The 18,152-nt window shown below is 44.0% G+C and overlaps 1 protein-coding gene across 1 annotated transcript in view; it reads right to left on the reverse strand.

The window, feature by feature from the left end:
- Positions 1-463: 463 nt before the first annotated feature.
- Gnb4 (G protein subunit beta 4) overlaps positions 464-18,152 on the reverse strand; it is a 37,025-nt gene continuing 19,336 nt past the window's right edge. Inside the window, exons 3-10 of the mRNA XM_028763682.1 lie at positions 17,998-18,036; positions 16,224-16,330; positions 12,519-12,582; positions 10,552-10,714; positions 9,500-9,566; positions 9,213-9,414; positions 3,283-3,499; positions 464-2,057 (exon numbers count right to left, since the gene is read on the reverse strand). Coding sequence (XP_028619515.1) covers positions 1,951-2,057; positions 3,283-3,499; positions 9,213-9,414; positions 9,500-9,566; positions 10,552-10,714; positions 12,519-12,582; positions 16,224-16,330; positions 17,998-18,036 — 966 coding nt within the window. The 3' untranslated portion in view covers positions 464-1,950. The remainder of the gene's footprint in view (positions 2,058-3,282; positions 3,500-9,212; positions 9,415-9,499; positions 9,567-10,551; positions 10,715-12,518; positions 12,583-16,223; positions 16,331-17,997; positions 18,037-18,152) is intronic.

An 18,152-nucleotide genomic window follows, 5' to 3' on the forward strand; every position in this document is an offset into this window, starting at 1 on the left:
TGGCAAAGCCCTCCTGGGTATGTGTAGAACATGTACATCTTAGCTCCCTGACCCCCATCCTCTGATATTTACAGCCTGAAGATTGTTTCCCTACAGGGACTGCTCTCGAAGAGATTAGCTAAACCTGTCTCCTTGATCCAGCAGTATACCACGAATGCTTCCTCCTTGTTACCTGTATACAACAGCACTGCCTCTTTGTGCTTCTCCGTGGAATAAACTCTGAGCTTCTGGGCGCTGGTTTCTCCATCAGAGCCCAGTCTACCCAACCCCAGCTTTCCTGTGTCTGTGTGTCTGATTTTCATTCTCTCTCTGCCCCAACCAGGTTGGACCCTGGAGCTGTGTGGGCTAAGGCTCTTTCCACTGTATTAAGATCAACTGACCTTAATAAATAAAACGGATGCTGGTATGATCACAGCTGTTACATACACGGGCACATTCACAGTACAAAGAGAAAACTCACAGATGCAGTTTAAAAGTATTGAGGTTACAGTTCCAGGTGATCAACTTTAACACAGAAACTGCTAAGCAGCAGCTTTACAGTGTGCTTGTATACATCCAAATAACCCAAGGAGACAGCACCAGCAAGACATAACAGTCTGCTATTGTCAACCATTTAAATCTACAGGAGAAAACTGAAGAGGAGAGGCATCTGTTCAGTTTGGAGGTGGGACATCCCAGTGGCAGACACTTTACCAAACAGTTGGTGCAGCTTTGCTGCCAGCTGAACCCCTTTGAAACAATGCTTTAGCAGGAAGCTTTGATCTGAGGAGCTAGGGCTGTACTAAGTAGAGTACTTGGCTAGTGGCCACAAGGCCTGGATTTCTGCAGCACCACAAAAATGGAAAAGTAAAAGTTCAAGGGTACAAATACTTTATACTTGTTTTTACATTACATAGATTTTACATTACACAGAGTTCATAAAGCCATCATATATATGTGTATATATGTGTGTAAATACATGTACACATATATATGTGTGACATATAAATCATATATTTATATATTTGTGCCAGTTGAGTGGATGAGTTTACCTTTCTCAAAAATGTTAAAGGTGAGACACTGTTTCCTTCTATTACAGAGAACACCAGGCAAGAGTCTTCAGATGTAGGAACAAGTCAGGTTTTGGCCAGACTTCTCAAATACTAGTACTTTCTACAAACTTCGTTTCAGAATGCAAAAATTAACAGCAAGGTCCAATGGTTCAAATGGCTGAGCCTCTTAAAATACCAAAAATTACATGCCAGTGTCCAGTAGTTTCTAATGTAATAAACTGTAATGACATTTCTTCAGTGTGTACCCTATGTTAAAGTGAAATTTTTACCTTCAAAATGAGCACTCACTTCAATTCCTAGCGTGGCAAAGAATGCATGAACAGCCACGGGGTCCCTCAGAACCACCTCACCTATCAGCCCTCCTAATCAAAAAGCAGTCGGGGACTCTCAGGTTAAAATGTGATGTCAGAATCCAAGGGGACTTCCTTCAGACAGCACAGGTATCTACGGCATCACTTCTATCACAGGCCCTGGTTCTTGCATGACAGCACTTTAAAAATGTGACATTTCTTATATATACAAAGTTCAATGGTAGTCCTTAACAAAATGCAAACACAAACAGTTGTCTGCTATAAAGTGTGCACTCTAATCACAAAGAAACAATTAGCACAAGCAAGAATCTGTCGGGTTAAAAGTCAACACAACTGCTCAATGAATACCCTGGCCTTTGACCACAGCAAGGGATCTTAGCCTTGATTGTTTCTTTGACCACCATTTTTGTTACAACAGTTTCAATAAACTACAGTTTACTGAATGCTGCTTTTTATATATAATCACCTCAATAGAAAAACTTCATCTGCAAATAGAAGGTAGAAGTTTTTTGTTTTTTTTCCCCTCACAGCTATAGGCTGTAGCATGGATTTCTCCACATATTATTGGAGAACAGAAAATATGGCACTCAATTCCAGATTCTAAGAAAACTGTCCCAGGAGCCTGTGGCCACAGCCATGCCGTCGTCAGTCACACCTAAGCAGCTAACACGGTTGTCATGACCAGCAAGGACACCTACAAAGAAAGATCAATATAGAGTTAAAACTGGAGCTTTAGAACTGTGAGAGTCGTGCATTACGATGTAGACGGTGACTTAAAGACAGACATTCCAGGGAGACTGCTGCTACGGCAAGTCAGACATATGAACACAACATATTCTAGTTTTGCATCCATATTTTTATTCACCTGAGAAAACTGTTGTCTCTGATGCCCACTGCCTCAGTCTGCTAACCTAGGCCTAGTCCTGGAAGTTTCTAGCCTCCATAAAATCTTAACTAGATCTAGAATTGTTTTGTGCCTCTGAGACTTGCTGCTGAATAAGCTCACCCTTTCTTCTTCTTTCTGATCTCTGGCTGGCTGGTTCAACTCAGCTGTTCTGGCTCAAGCTCCTCTCCATACTGACCGACTCTGTCTGGCTTCCCTGCTCCGGAACTGCTCTGCTTGAGCTCTTTCTAACTCTGGAAATATGTTCTAATCTTCCGGCTCCTTCTGTCTTCACAGGCCTGTCTAGCTTGTTCTTTCTTCAACCTGTATCTATAAACTCTCCCTGTAGAACTGCTTTTTTTCCTCCTGTACCGCTCTCTCTTAAGGAACCTCTCTTTACTCTCTGTTCTCCTGAGAGTTGGGCAAATCCTATTTTGTCAAATCTTTGTCACTTTGTCTGCCACTAGTAGGTGAGGCTGTTTATTTATTTATGTACTTGCTATGTAAAAACAGAGTCTCTGTAGCCCCAGCAGTCCTGGAACTCACTGTGTAGAACAGGCTGGCCTTGAACTCATAGAAATCTGCTTATCTTTGCCTCCGAAGCTCTGGGTTTATAGGTGTACACCAACGTATAGGGCTAGGTGAAGCTATCTGTTTGTTTATTTTTTAAGATAAGGTTTCTCTGTGTAGCCCTGGTTGACCTGGAAATCACTCTGTAGACAGGGTGGTCTTGAACTGAGAGTTCCACTCGCCTTTGCCTCCTGAGTGCTAGGATTTTAATCTCAGAGTCCTCCAAACATGGGTGCTTCCTTCTACAAACTAACTTTACTTCCATTGTTTGGGATTAAAGGTGTGTACTAAGGGCATGTCTGCATTCAGCCAGAGGGATTATTCATCATTACAGGCCCTGATGTCATTCTTCAGTAGGGTGTGTGATCCAACCACCATCAAAGGTAATGAATACAAAGGAGGCACCCAGCTGCCATTCTGAAAGCAGCTAGATGCCCAGAGAGCCTACCTTGGCCGCATCACTCACCTGCCCGGCCTCCTTTCAGAGCGTCCCACACACTGCAGTTGAAGTCATCGTAGCCAGCTAGCAGGAGGCGCCCGCTCTTTGAGAAGGCCACAGAAGTGATGCCACAGATAATATTGTCATGAGAGTAGAGCAGGAGCTCCTGGTCTGCACGGAGGTCAAAGAGTCGGCAGGTGGCATCATCAGAACCAGTGGCAAAGGCATATCCACTCGGGAAGAACTAGAAAGGAGGACACAAAAGCCATGGAGGCGGGGCACCTGGCACTGGGGGTGTGGTGAGGCCGCCCTACACCAGAACAGACTCATACAGAGACCAGTGAGGCAGAGAACTTGGGGTGGGAGGTGAGGTACAGCATGCTTAAAGTTGAACCTTGCTTCTTTCCACGTCAGTGACTGCTGAGTTTGTTTCTTCTTATGTGAGACAGGCTCTCACCATGTAACCCAAGCTGCCCCAGAACTCAAAATTCTCCTGCTTTGGCCTCCTAAGTGCTGGGATTACAGCTATGAATCATCGCACCTTGCCTAAGACATATATATGTGTGTGTCTATACACATGATTTATATATATATATACACACATATACATATATATGTATATGTGTATATGTGTGTACATATGTATATATGTATGTATATATATGTATATATGTAATCTGTATATATGTATGTGTATATATGTATGTATATGTGTGTGCGTGTTCGTGTGCGTGTGTATTCTGGGCTTTAGCCTTTAGTCTTAGTTTAAGAGTTAGGACTGGCCAGGTGGTGGTGGCACACACCTTTAATCCCAGCACTTGGGAGGCAGAGAAAGGCGGATTTCTGAGTTTGAGGCCAGCCTGGTCTACAGAGTGAGTTCCAGGACAGCCAGGGCTATGCAGAGAAACCCTGTCTCGAAAAACCAAAAAAAAAAAAAAAAAAAAGAGTTAGGACTGAATAGCATATGCAGAGTACACGGTCCATTGCTCTACACACAGTGTTAATAACCCTGCTGTGATCTGCCACCTGTCTTATCAAAACAATTCAGGCCAATGTTTCTATGTGCCAGTCATTTAGGAGTCGGGCACAGTGGGCTGCACTGCACTGTGACAGCAAGTATGAGTTGCATGTCTAAACTAAGATTAGCATCAGTGCAGTGGCCTCCCAGGATGAGGGGTCACCCAGATGCCTAAGAGGTTCCTACATACAAGTCAGAAACAGAGCAGGCCAAAAATCCCCATGATGCTCATAAGTCAAGTATTAATATTTTTAGGATGTTTGTGTAAATATTCTGGGGCTGAGGAGATGACTCAGCAGATAAAGCTCTCATTGTGTGCTTATGAAGACCAGAGTCTGGAGCTCAGCACCCACTTAAATGGTGACCTGTGTGGAGGCCTGCCTGTACTTTAACATTTGGGTGGCAGAGATGGGATTCCTGGAGAAAGCTAGCTAGCTTTGCTAGTATAGCTTAACTCTGAGCTCAACTGAGAGACACTGCCTCATTGAGTAAGATGAAGAGTGACCAACAACACCCAACATCAGCCTTTGGCCTACACACATACACAGATATGTACACACACATCACACACAAAAAAAATGAAGAGAAAATATGCAACTCCCACAGTTACCGGATATGAATCGAGCAGTAGAGACCCAGGCGTGACTGGCACATCTATTCCTGGTGCAGCCCTCCCTAGTCAACATGCCTTTCCACAGAGAAAAAGCACATTTGTACCTTCTGGGAACAGCTTTCTCAGGACAGTCATGCTTTCTGCAGTTGAACCACTGGTGTCAGTAACAGAATGGCTGTAAATTGGTCTTATTTGCCACAAATGCGACTTGACTACCTATCATTAATCCTGTTTACTTCAGAAAACCATGCAGCAGTTTTAAGGTTTTATACAGTCAGATGAGCTTAGCTCTTGCTTCTGGACGGCCCTCATTAATTTGTTTGTGTGATTTTGAGGCAGGAGCTCATATATTCCACGATGACCTTTTAACTCACTGAGTAGCAGAGGATAATCTTGAACTTGGGATCCTCCTGCCTCTCCGTCCCAAGTGTTGAGATTCCAGGCCTGTGGCACCACACCCAGCTTTCTTTCCTTACTACTTTACCTGTGTGTGTATGTGAGTGCACATGGTGAAGCCGGAGGCCAAAATCAGGTGTTTTCTTCACTCTCTTATTTTGTGTTTGCTGTTGCTGTTTAGACGGGGTCTCTCACTGAACCTGGATCTGCAGAGCGAGCCCCAGTCCTCCTGCCTCTCCTCCCCCAGTGCTAGGATTTACAAAAGTCAGTGCCACCGTGCCAGCTTTTTTTTTACTTTGAGTTCTGTGGAATATCTGCACCATGAATACCAACTGCACTATCTCCTCAGCTCATCACTTTGAATGAACAGCCTGTAATTATTTTAGTTCAGTTAATTTCCTGTATTGACTATGATGGTTTGCCTATGCTAGTCCCAGGGAGTGGCGCTATTAGAAGGCATGGCCCTGTTAAAGTAGGTGTGACTTTGTTGGAGTAGGTGTGTCACTACAGGTGTGGGCTCATCCTAGCTGCCTGAAAGTAAGTCTTCCACTAGCAGCCTTCAGATGAAGATGTAGAACTCTCAGCTCCTCCTGCACCATGCCTGCCTGGATGTTGCCATGTTCCTGCCTTGATGATAATGGACTGAACCTCTGAACCTGTGAGCCAGCCCCAATTAAGTGTTGTCCTTGTAAGAGTTGCCTTGGTCATGATGTCTGTTCACAGCAGTAAAACCCTAAGATATTAACCTCGTCTATCTGGAGTCTAGTTGATAAACAGCCTTCAAAGTGGGGCTTTAGATTAATTTTCTTAATACTTAAGCAGCTGTCCAGCTGTTAATTTTTCTATTGATCTTCTGCTATGTCATTCTCTAAGTTCCTGGCAACAGCCTTGTGTTCTTCTGTTCTTCATACATGCTAAGCAAGTGCTGTACCACTGACCTGCACTGCTAGGTTTTAAAATATTACTAACATTTTAATAATGAATAATAGTTTAATATTGTCATCACCTACCCTTAGGTTCTAAAATCAGTAAGTTGTTTGATGGATATAGCTGGTTCAACCATATGGGTTTCCAATGACTGAACACAAATGTGGAGTAGCAATATTTTCCAGCTTCATAACACATCTTTTTTCAGTTTCAGATCTGAGAACACAGTTGGAAGATTGAGAAGCCATCACATAGTGCGGGCAGTGCTATTTCCATACTGATAGTAAGCACAGGGAGACAGTGTCCCACTGTTTACCAACAGTCCCTCAGGCAGGGGCCTACAGGGCAGCAGTTCCACTAGATTAACAGGTTCTTGGAAATGGCTGAAGTGACTCTCAGTGAACTTGGCTTCTCCACTCCAAACAGGAAATATCCTAGTACCAGGATCACTAACCATAAATTCTTCCTTTCATCTACCGTGTGTCTGGTGTGCTTATCACCCTTACTCCCTACTTCCCTCTGTGGGTGGTGCTGGCCACTTCCTAATAGATATCAGACCTCTCCGGGCCCTTGTTTTGTTTTGTTTTTGAGATAGGATTCTTCTGTGTAGCCCAGGCTGTCCTCAAACTCAGAGATGCACCTGCCTCTGCCTTCGGAGGACTGGGATTAAAAGTGTGCATTATCACTGCCTGGCTCCACTCTTCACTTTTTGAAGGCTGAGTTTCACTAGGTAGCCCAGGCAGTCTCTTTGCAGAAATTTTCCTGCCTCTGTCTCCAAAGTGCTGGGACTAAGGCTTGGGCACCATGGTCTAGCCTTCTTCTACAATATTTTTCATTAATTATTTCATTTCAAAGAGGGACCTCAGTGTGTCCTAATAGCTTAACAAAGATAGTACTTACTGTCTCGTCACCACAAAGAAATCTAAATATGAGAATGGTTTGTTTTGTAGAGGGATTTAAATCCAGCAACATGGCTATTCCAGTTGAAATACAGACACACACCCTTAGCACACACCTTTAGTCCTAAACAATGAAGGTAAAATTAGTTTGTAGAAGGAAACACCCATGTTTGAAAGTAAGAGTCAGACAAAATGACAAATCAGAGAAAGATGTGACAGAATAGGATACACCCAGCTCTCACAAGAAGAGACAGAAAAGAGAGGCTACTTAAGAGAGCAATGCAGAATTGGGGGTGGTGATGCAGTTTTACTGGCACAGTTGTGCAGAGAAAGAACAAGCTAGACACAGGTGAAGACAAAACCAGTCAGAGAATGAGAAGTCAGAAGATTAGGACATATTGTCAAAGTTAGTATGAGACCAAGCAGAGGAATTCAGTCAGAAGATGAGAGAAGGCAGTTTGAATCAGTCAGTATCGAGGGGAGTTTGAGCCAGAATTGCTAAGTTGAACCAGAGATCAGAAAGAACTAAAAAGGATGAGTTTATTCAGTAGTAAGTCACAGAGGCTGAAAACATTCTAGGCCTAGGTAAGATTGTATGGAGGTTAGAAGCTTCCAGGACTAGGCCTAGGTTAGCAGACTGAAGTAGTAAGCATCCCAGACAATTACATCAGATGAATAAAAGCTACTTTAACAATGTCTCTATAAATTCACTATTGTAGGGATGGGACCAAGTGCTTGCTTTGCACACATATGGACATGAAGATTTGAGGACATTGAGTTTGAACCCCCAGTCTCCTGTATGACAAGTTGGGCATGGCTGAGTGTGCTTATAACTCCAGCATGATGGGCAGAGACAGGCAGACTATCCTGAGAAGTTGCTGATGAACAAGCTCATCCACGAAGGCAAGCTTCCAGTCCAGTGAGACCTGTCTTAAAGTAATTAGGTAGACAGTAATAGACCAGGGCACCTGATCTCATTCTGGCCTCTGCATGCATGCACATACTACGCAAGTACATAGCATGTGCATATGCACCAGATAGCACTCAAGTGCAAAATCTAAAACAATATAAGTAGTAAGAAACAAATTCACCTTTAGTAAAGAAAAATGAAAACGAACAACCATAAGCATCTGCCTAGCACTCATGAGGGCCTGGGTTCAATTCTCGGTAGCACACAGACAGACACAGACCCGGGTGGCAGGTGGGGTGAGAAGCTGAGTGAGAGAAAAGAAACTACACATTTCAATAGATAATGAGAAATCAGCTGATAAAATTTAACATTTGTTCCTGGTTTTTAAAACTTAGAGCATTTGCTGCTGTTACAGAGGACTAGGGTTCAGCAGTATCCAGCACCCACATCAGGCAGTTTACAGCCTAACTCTAACTCCAGCTCCAGGGAGTCTGATACCCTCTTGTAGCCTTCAAGGGCACCTGCACACATCTGTTCAGATGCACTCCAATGTTAGGTCCCAGGCCAGCCAGGGCTAATGAGACACTGCAAAACACACACACACACACACACACACACACACACACACACACACATAACTCTGAATACACAATTCACTTAGTCTCCACAGCATTCTCTGATGAAGCAGCTTTAGCCTTCCTAAGGCTAGCAGTGTGAGGCTTGATCAGTTTCAAAGCTGGTACATAGGTTCGCTGACACCTCCCTGCTTTGGCTGTCTCCAAGTACCAGACTCCACAGAGAGCAGCACCCTTTCGGACTGTACCCTGTGTGGTTACCCTCAATACAGGATAACTTCTCATCTAGACACAGTGAACACCTCTGAGGCTGCCTGCTCACTAATGACCCCCTGTCCATACTCACTGTGCAAATAAAGTTTATATCTTGTCCAAAAATAAGCACTCAGATTTAAAAATCAAGTCCTATTATTTGGAGCTTTGGTGTTCTAAGGGCACACACTGGTTGTAAGAATCCAGGCAAGCAATTTGTTACAATGGTGTCATATTCAGCACTTTAGACAGAGTAAAATTTTGAGAGGTGGAAGCAGCCAGACCAGGAGGATCAGGAGTTCAAGGTTATCCTGAGCTACATAAAACCCTGTCCCACAAACAAACAAACAAACAAGCATTCACTTACACTAACAGCGTTGATGTCTGAAATGTGTCCTGTAAAAGACTGTCTACACATCCCGTCTCGGATATCCCACAGCTTTGAAGATGCATCACAAGCACCAGAAACAAAGGTCTTCAAGTCAGGACTCAGTGAGAGGCTCATCACGTCACCCGAGTGTCCTGTGAAGGTTGTAGTCTGCTGTCCCGTCTCGATGTCCCACAAAGCACTGTGATTAACACAAGCACAGACATCAGTGTGCACCTCTCCCACGTCTGTCCCCATGAACTCGGGCTTCTTTTGAATAAACTCACCAAGTCGTGTCTCCTGAGCTTGTAATGATCTGTCCGTCGTCTAAGAACCGGCAGCAGGACAGGTAGCCTGCAGCAGAGAGCAGGAAGTGTCAGGTCACTCTGACCCAGTGATAGAGAAGTGGGACACACAACTCTGCTTTAGTGAGCTCAGTGCCTTGCTGCTTGCAACTAAATTTTCTTCCACTCTTCCAAGGTATTCACTGTATCAGACACTGGGCACTCAAAGTGACCATACCTAAGTTTGGCAGCCTAATAGTAGCCTGGTGTGTTTAAGTGTGACACCGTGACACAACCCTGTCATCTTCAAAATTCATGCTTAAGAACCATACATGTCAATTTTTTAAAATTATGACAAAATGACGTTTTATTTTCAGTATGCTTATGACAGCGTGTGGGCTGCAGGTTGGATGCACCTGAGGGAAGGCACTCCTTAGCCAGTACCTCTAACCCGCGGCAGCACTAGAGAAGACCCTAAAAATATTGTGAAGGCTTTCTGGAAAATGCTTCATTTGCATGAATCAAGTTCATCAGCATCTCAGAGCTTGACATTGGCGGGGAAACACTATTCTCAGCCTCTGCAACCACAGACAGGATGAATATGAGTTACAGAAACTTCCTAAATATAACATGGCCTGGGACAGTGCTTCTGGTGACATGAGTGAACCCCAGCACAGACTGTGTGATCCTTGAACCTCGCTCCAGGGCAGCAGAAAGCGATGGAGGCCGCACTTGCTTTCTTTGCATTTTTTGTGAATGTTTGGGTCTTTGGGGTAGCAAATTTATCATGTTTACAAAACAGTATAGCTATAACTGAAAGAAAGAAATCACAGGGGTAGGAGGACCCCTCCACAGGAGAACGCACGCTCAGTGAGCTCAAGACCCCAGATGGAATCCCCAGCCCCAAACTACAGCAAGGAATGACCGTCATCATGTGACTCTGAGAGTCATCATTGTGCTTTCTGCTCCCATCTTCCTCCAGCCACCCTGACACAGTCTGCCAGGTAGCCTCGGTCAGGAAGGGAGAAGGCTGAGGAGGACGTCAAGTGGCTCACCTGTGTGCCCTGGCAGTTCTCGGCTCACCCGCACATTCCCCTCTCGGGTCTTCAGGTTGTATATGGAGCAGATGTTGTCCAAGCCTCCACAGGCAACGTAGTTCCCAGATGGGGCATAGGCACAGGTCATCACCCAGGAGGACCTCAGCGGGATGGCGTGCATCTACCACACAAAGAGCGCACACAGACGCGGGACTGTTATGTATGGGAAAGGTTTCAAGGGCGGTCAATACACAACGCATTCCTAAGCTTGCTTCGCATGAGGCAAGCTCTGCTAGAAATCACACACATCTAGGGATAAACACACTGGGGAAAGGAAGCCACGAGGCCTGGAAACACCATAGGCACACGGGATGTCCCGTTCTACGCTGGCAGGTCACATGGAATTGAAGTGCTCATTTTAGGAACAATTTTATTTTTAATTGTGTGTGTCTGTGTTTGTGTGTGCTGGTGCACGCTCGTGTGTGTGTGTGTGTGTGTGTGTGTGTGTGTGTGTGTGTCTGTGGTAATGTGCACTTAAGTGCAGGTGCCCTCCGAGCCACAGGAATTGGATCTCTTGGGACTGGAGTTACAGGGAGTTGTGACCCCTTTCTGCAGGTCTGGGAACCAAACGGGTCCTCTGTAAGAGCACCGAGAGCTTTCAACCATTTGAAACCATCTCTCAAGCAGCACCTCACTCTCAGTTGTTTCAAATAAAAACAGAGCTATATGGATTTATTTTTTTGAGACACGATCTTAATATATAGCCCCACTGGCCTGGAATTCGTTTACGTAGACCATGCTGAACTCAAAGGTCCGCCTGACTCTGCCTCCTGAATTAGATGTAAAAACCGAACCCATATTTTAGCACACTGATGTTTAAAGGAGGAGTTGCCTACACCTAAACACGGAACCATAAAAATGAAAGGGAGCCTGTACGCGTGCCCTTGTAGTACTGGCACTTATTCCAGGATCTCACAGAGGGAATGCAATGGTGTAGGCAAACTAGAACAGCAGGTGTTTATCAAGGATGCCCCCAGCCAGTGTCCACGCACCCTGTGATATGACCATGCTTCCTCTTGACCTAAGGTGATAGCATAAAAGTATATTTGGTTTGTTTGTTTGTTTTAGGAAAATGGATTTGAATGAGACTAACTTAAAGCCCATTAGGATACAGAAACTGTTAGATCACAAACTTAGTTACTTTCAAGCCTCACTCAGGCTGAGTGTGGCGCTCATGCACAGGCAGGGTCCTTAATCTTGTTCATGTCACCAGACGCTGTTTTTGATTGCTCAGCATTACTGCTAACGTATGCGTCTGACTTGAAAAATATGTCCCCCACATTTTCTTTTCAATGTTACTCAACAACTTGAATCAAGGATTCAAGGATTCTTTACTCTGGGTACACTAAGAAAATCAAGGTTTTCACTACTAGATATCAACAAATTCAATGTGTCTATTTTTTTTAAGTCATCCAGAAAAATAAAATAGACTCTGGAGTAAACCAAGGAAAGACTTTCTAGTAGCCATCTACCATAATAAGAAACAGAAACATCACTGTTGTTTCAGTCCAGGAATTGGGAATTTTAAAAGTTCTTATCTATATGAAAGTGGCAGTCTTCAAAAGCCAGGTGTGGTGTTGTGTGTCTGTAAACTCAGCAGTGTGGAGAAAGAGGCAGGATAATCAAGAGCTGAGGGCTAGCCTTAGCTAGATCATTGAGTTCAAGACTAACCTGGGCTAAATCAGAGCCTGAGAAAAGGGGGGGTAGGTGTTTGTGTGGAGGGAGAAAAGGGGAGGGAGGGAAGAAAGACAAACATATACTTAAATTGTTTTTGCAGCAAAAGAATTCAGGATTAAAAGCAAACATGTCATAAGAGCTGGTCTGGATCGAGAATAAATCCCAGAAAATGGGCCCCCGAGTAAGAAAGAACTGCTAGGCAGTAAGCAAATACAAGATTATTTAAGAGAAAGATAAAAAGATTCTACCTTATTTGTCGTATAGCTATCCCAAATAATTAATTTTCCATCTTGCGAAGCACTGACTAGTAACCTAGAGGAGAAACATAAGAACAATTTGACATTGAGGGGGAAAAAAAGAGTTAATTAGTTATGCATTTTATCTCTGAAGGACACTTCAGGAGAAAAAACACTTTTTCTAATAATATTTGTTTACTAAAACTGTTCTCCCAACTTGTGAAACATTATGGTCTATGTCAAACACTTTACACAGACAACGCAGAGGCTGGGTTTACTACTTCATCAGTTCTGGACTACGTGCTCACTGGATTTTTGTTCTGTTCTGGAATTTGCTTTTTCATTGTATATAAAATGTAAAAGATACAAAAGAGGTACAATTACGAAAACCTGAGGGCAAAGGTCTTGAGCTAACCGTGTTTACAGAGGGGGAGGTTCATAGGTGGGCTGCGGGGAACAGAGAAGGAAACTTGGAAACCGCCTGCAGTCATGTGTGCAGGCGGAAGTCGAGACCCACCAATTACTCAGCAGAATGCATAGGAATAAGGGGCAGATTCCTGGGTGACATTCAGTTCTTGAGAAAAATTTTAAGAAAATAATCATTAACATTGCTTCAGTAATTACATTTGGGGTTAAAAGTCTGTGGTATCAATAAGGCATTTAAAAAAATTTAAGTCATATATATTTATATATGTGGAGATAAGAGGCCAGATTGGAGGAGACAGGTCTCTCCTTCTTCCATGTGTGTTCTGGAAAGGAAATTCAGGCCATCAGGTGGCAAGAACCTTTCCCTGAGTCACCTCGATGGCCCAGGACAAAATATTCTTATCTTAAATTAAACAATCCTTCTTTAGCTTTACATTAGTTATCAATAATATAATTTTATCTATCCCTTCTAAGTGGCACATACTCTATGCTAATAAATGCAACACCCTCCCCATTCTTAGACCAAGGTTATATTAATCTCAGAAATAGCAATAAAATGACTAACACACCCTCGAAAGCATAGATAATAGCATGCATGTGTTAGGCTGTGGAACTAAAAGATGCATTGAACTGCCTGCCGTGTCTGGTGGCGTGCATCTTTAATCCCAGCACTTGGAAGGCAGAGGTGGGCAGATCACTAAGAGGTCCAGAGCAGCCTGAGCCACGTCTCAAGACCCCCCCCAGCCCGGGCCGCCACCACAAACCCAGCCCCAAAAAAAAAAAAAAAAAAAAAAAAAGTATTTGCCAGGCGGTGGTGGAGCACTCCTTTAATCCCAGCACTTGGGAGGTAAAGGCAGGTGATTTCTGAGTTCGAGAGTTCGAGGCTAGCCTGGTCTACAGAGTGAATTCCAGGACAGCCAGGGCTACACAGAAAAACCCTGTCTCAAAAAAAAAAAAAGTATTCAATCAAAACACTCCTTTTGTATAACTCAATCCTTTGTGGAGTTAGTTGATAAATTAGAATAGTATCCACAATCTGGACACAGACATATGTAAGTATTTGCTTATTAACTGGTATTTTAATATTAATAAACAGTAAGACTATATTTTGGCCAGTAATGGTGAGGATACCTTGTCAGGTCCAAAGGAAACGCCATTTTCCCAAACTCCAAAAGGCAGAAGGGACAGATGGCCATCTGTGGTGCCTATCACCGAACCAAAGCATGGGCTGGCCTCCAGGCTCCCTCAGGATCACACGGACCTTTTACACATCTCAGAGTCCGTGCTAGCCCCTCTAACCTCCTCCCCTACCCTAAACTCCCTGCTCCCACATACTCATTCTCCTTATAACCCTATGCTCCCTGCTTCCTGCCTCTCTCCTCCCCGCCTCCTCCCCTCCTCGCCCCGTCCCTCCCTCCATCTCTCTGCTTTGCTCCGGTTCTCATGGCCAGGCCCAGTCTGCTGGCCATGTTCAGTCTGCTTCTCTCTCTCCCTGCTTTGGATTCCTCCAGGTGCATTTTGTGTTAACCATACCATGGAGCAGGGATCCCATCAGTTACACATACCTGTAATTCTCGCACTCAGGAGTCGGAGTCAGGAGGATTTTGATATTGAAGCTAGCTGGAGCTACTTAGCAATAATCTATCTCAAAAGAAACAACTCCACCCAGAACAAAATAGTTTTGACATATTAAAAAGCACATTATAACACTCCTCTGTAAAGACGGTGTAGGAGACAAAAGAATTACTGCTATAAAAGATTTACTAGGGCTGGTGAGATGGCTCAGCAGTTAAGCGTACTGACTGCTCTTCCGGAGGTCATGAGTTCAAATTCCAGCAACGACATGGTGGCTCAAAACCATCCATAATGAAATTTGATGCCTTCATATGAGTGTCTGAAGACAGCTATGGTGTACTTACATATAATAAATAAATAAAAAAACCTTTGGGCCGGAGCAAATGGGGCCGGAGCAAGCAGGGCCAGAGCAAGCAGGGCCAGAGCAAGAGGGAGAAAGGGAAGGGGAAAAAAAGATTTACTAATCTGCTTAGAAGACATCAATTCACACAAAGCAGAATTTAGTCAAAGTAATGCTCCTCTAAAAATACCCCAGGGGTAGCTGGTATGTTGACCGGTTAGACATAAGTGAAATTTAAGATGCTGCAATGTAAAGGTTATTCTCCAGGATTGACCAGCCACAAGGCTCTATTCTCTTAAGAAAGGAGACAACCCTGATTTATAATCAGCCATTAGGCCAGCCCCATATCAAAGACCATTCCTCCAACAGGCAGCAAGGGGCAGCACAGGGTCACAATCAAAGTAAAGTCCTGGCATGCCACAAAGCCCCCCTGTTCTCTTGAGAAAACCATAGTTTCTGCCGAATGGGCACTATAACCTGGGCCCAGACCTGAAACGATCTAAGGACGCAGCATATGTAGAACGCACAGCCTAAGGTGTGTCTAAGTTAGTGAAATCTTCTATCCAAGGCCGGCCCCACTCTGAGCATTCGACAGAAAGATATGAGCTATCTTAAAGAGTTCCTCCTTTTATTAATTTCTAAGTGTGCTGAGTGATTTCTCACTGGGAAGGCATCAATTCTAGCACAAAGAAAGAAAACTTCAAAATAGTTTCCATAGGTCACTAGACAAAGATCTTTCTGAGAGACAAACTGATTTTCATGTTAGAAACTTTAGAAGTATTTACTAGCAGTATTATTATTGTAATGTCTATTTGTGGGCACACACGTGGAGATCGGGGGACAGCTTGCCTGGCAAACACCTTTATCCAAAAAGCCATCTTGCACGCCCTAAAAGTCTGTGGAAACTTCAAGGCTGAGGGAACCGAGAAGTAAATGACTAGGGTCTGCTTAGCAAGCAGAAGCCTCTGGGTGTGGTCAGACATCTCAACAAACAACTCTAAACTTGTGAAGTGTCAATGGCTATTCTTAGTGCAATGAACAGTTCATGGATGATGCATTTTCTACAAAACTGCACAAATAAGACTTTTATGAACAAAGGAAATAGAAATAACAGTGTTTCTTTTTTGTTTTTGTTTTTTTGTTTTTTTGAGACAGGGTTTCTCTGTGTAGCACTGGCTGTTCTGGAACTCACTCTGTAGACCAGGCTAGCCTCGAACTCTCAAACTCAGAAATCCGCCTGCCTCTGCCTCCCAAGTGCTGGGATTAAAGGCATGCGCCACCACCACCCGGCCAAATAACAGTTCTTAATGAAAAAAAAAAAAAAAAAAAAAAAAAAAAAAACCCCCCGTAGGAGTTTAGCAATGGCAGCCACTGACCTGGAATCGTATCCCCAGTGCATGGCGTAGATCTTAGCAAGGTGACCTCGAAGTGTGCGCCTCGTTCGCATTTGTATTCGGCCCACGGAGTCCATATTAGACGTAATCTTTGGAAAGTAACAATGACATTATTCTTTGCCTCAGACATGTTGGTAAGAAGTCACCTGAAGGTGACTTAGTACAGAGAGTGTAACAGAACTGCTGTAGTTTGTTCAGTTCATGAACACTGATTAACACAGGTCATCCTTGTGTGGATGACAATGCTTTGTCAGATGAGGAGCTAAAGGCAAGACACAGACTTCCAAACTGACAAAGCTCCAGCTGCAGGAAGAGAGGACAGGTAGGAAGGAAGGTGACCGGGCAGGTGCTGAACTGCACCAAGAGAGCTGTCTGTAATGTCTGCCAACTTGCAAGCCTGCGAGTGCTTTAAATGTTTTACACGTGTGTGTGTGTGTGTGTTAGATAGAGACACACACAGAGAGAGACACACAGACAGACTGACTGACAAGTTGAGGTCAGTGTGGAGCTGCTTCTCTCCTTCCACCTTACTTGAATTCTGGGGACTGGACTGAGGTCATCAGGCTTGAGTGGCAATGCCCGGCCTGAAGTCATCTTGCCAGCTCCCTATCAAATAGTTTATACAGAACTAGAAGAGAGGTGGCTTGGATCTCTCAACACGAAGCAATGACAAACACTGGAAACTCTCATTATCCTGATTTGATACCCTGCTCATTTAGTCAGCTGTCTATGAGGCCACAAATATGGGCACTTAAGATGTTGCGATAGGAAAAAAATATGACAGTCACAAAGGGAACCCAGAAATAAATGACTACAGAAGAAAACATTTGTAATTTTCTATAAGAAAGCCATGGAACTGGAGAGATGGCTCATTGGTTAAGAGTACTGGCTGCTCTCCCAGAGGACCCAGGTTCAATTCCCAGCACCCACATGGCAGCTAGCTCATAGCCATCCAGTTCCAGGAGATCTGACACTTTACTCTGGCCTCAGAGGGCACCCGACATGCACATGCTGCATAGATGTATCTGTAGGCAAAATACTCACACATACAGAATTTAAAAGAAATTTTAAAATTGTTTAAAAATGGAAGTAAGAAAGGTAGGTTCAGCTTGTGGGGAAGGAAGTCTGGCCTTGAGGTAGCCAGAGATGGTCTGCTGTGACTCACGGGTCTGGCCAGAATGGGGAAGCACTGAATCCGCCTGGAGCTTGCCCATGTCCCTGCTACCACTTAGAATGGCAAGGTGAGCTCAGGGCAATGAGTCATGAAAACCACAGAACAGGGATCTCATCAAGTGACACCAGACCCGTGGCTCCCGACACTGCTCGGTGTGGGGCTGGTGCAGGGCGTCCTGATGAAAGGTCAGAAAGTTTGACCCTGAGTTCAATGGGGCCAGTGGATGGGTGTCTTTTGGAGTCATAAATAAAATTCTGATTTTCTAAAACATAAAAAAGAAAGCCAGTTTTATATATGTCTAGTGCAAAACACATATCATCAATAAAGTGAACAGTATTTACCCAACAAAACCTTCCTAAAATTTCCCATTAAAAGAAAAAAAAGCTTAATCAGTGTATACCAAAAAGATTCAGAAAGTGCTTAAAGAAAAGCATCTACAAGATGCTTCTGCATGTCTCCACAGTGCTGACTGCCCGGCAGACTTCTATTTCAGCAGTGTGTTTGTGGACAGCACCTTCCGTAACAAGACTCTGGATGTCACCGATACTGTGAACTACTGACATGACCTGGGGGACACGTTACCTGAACCAGCGTGGCATCGTTGCAGGCCTTCCGAGCATCCTAGAGCAAAGAAGGGTGGCAACATGTTAGGATGGGGACGCTCAGGACAGGACAGGACAGGACAGGCTTCTACTAACTGAAAATTAACCCTTACTGTACCACGTCATCTTTAAGTA

Source organism: Grammomys surdaster, unplaced genomic scaffold (genome assembly GCF_004785775.1).
Source record: "Grammomys surdaster isolate TR1022 unplaced genomic scaffold, NIH_TR_1.0 62, whole genome shotgun sequence".
Classification (NCBI taxonomy): domain Eukaryota; kingdom Metazoa; phylum Chordata; class Mammalia; order Rodentia; family Muridae; genus Grammomys; species Grammomys surdaster.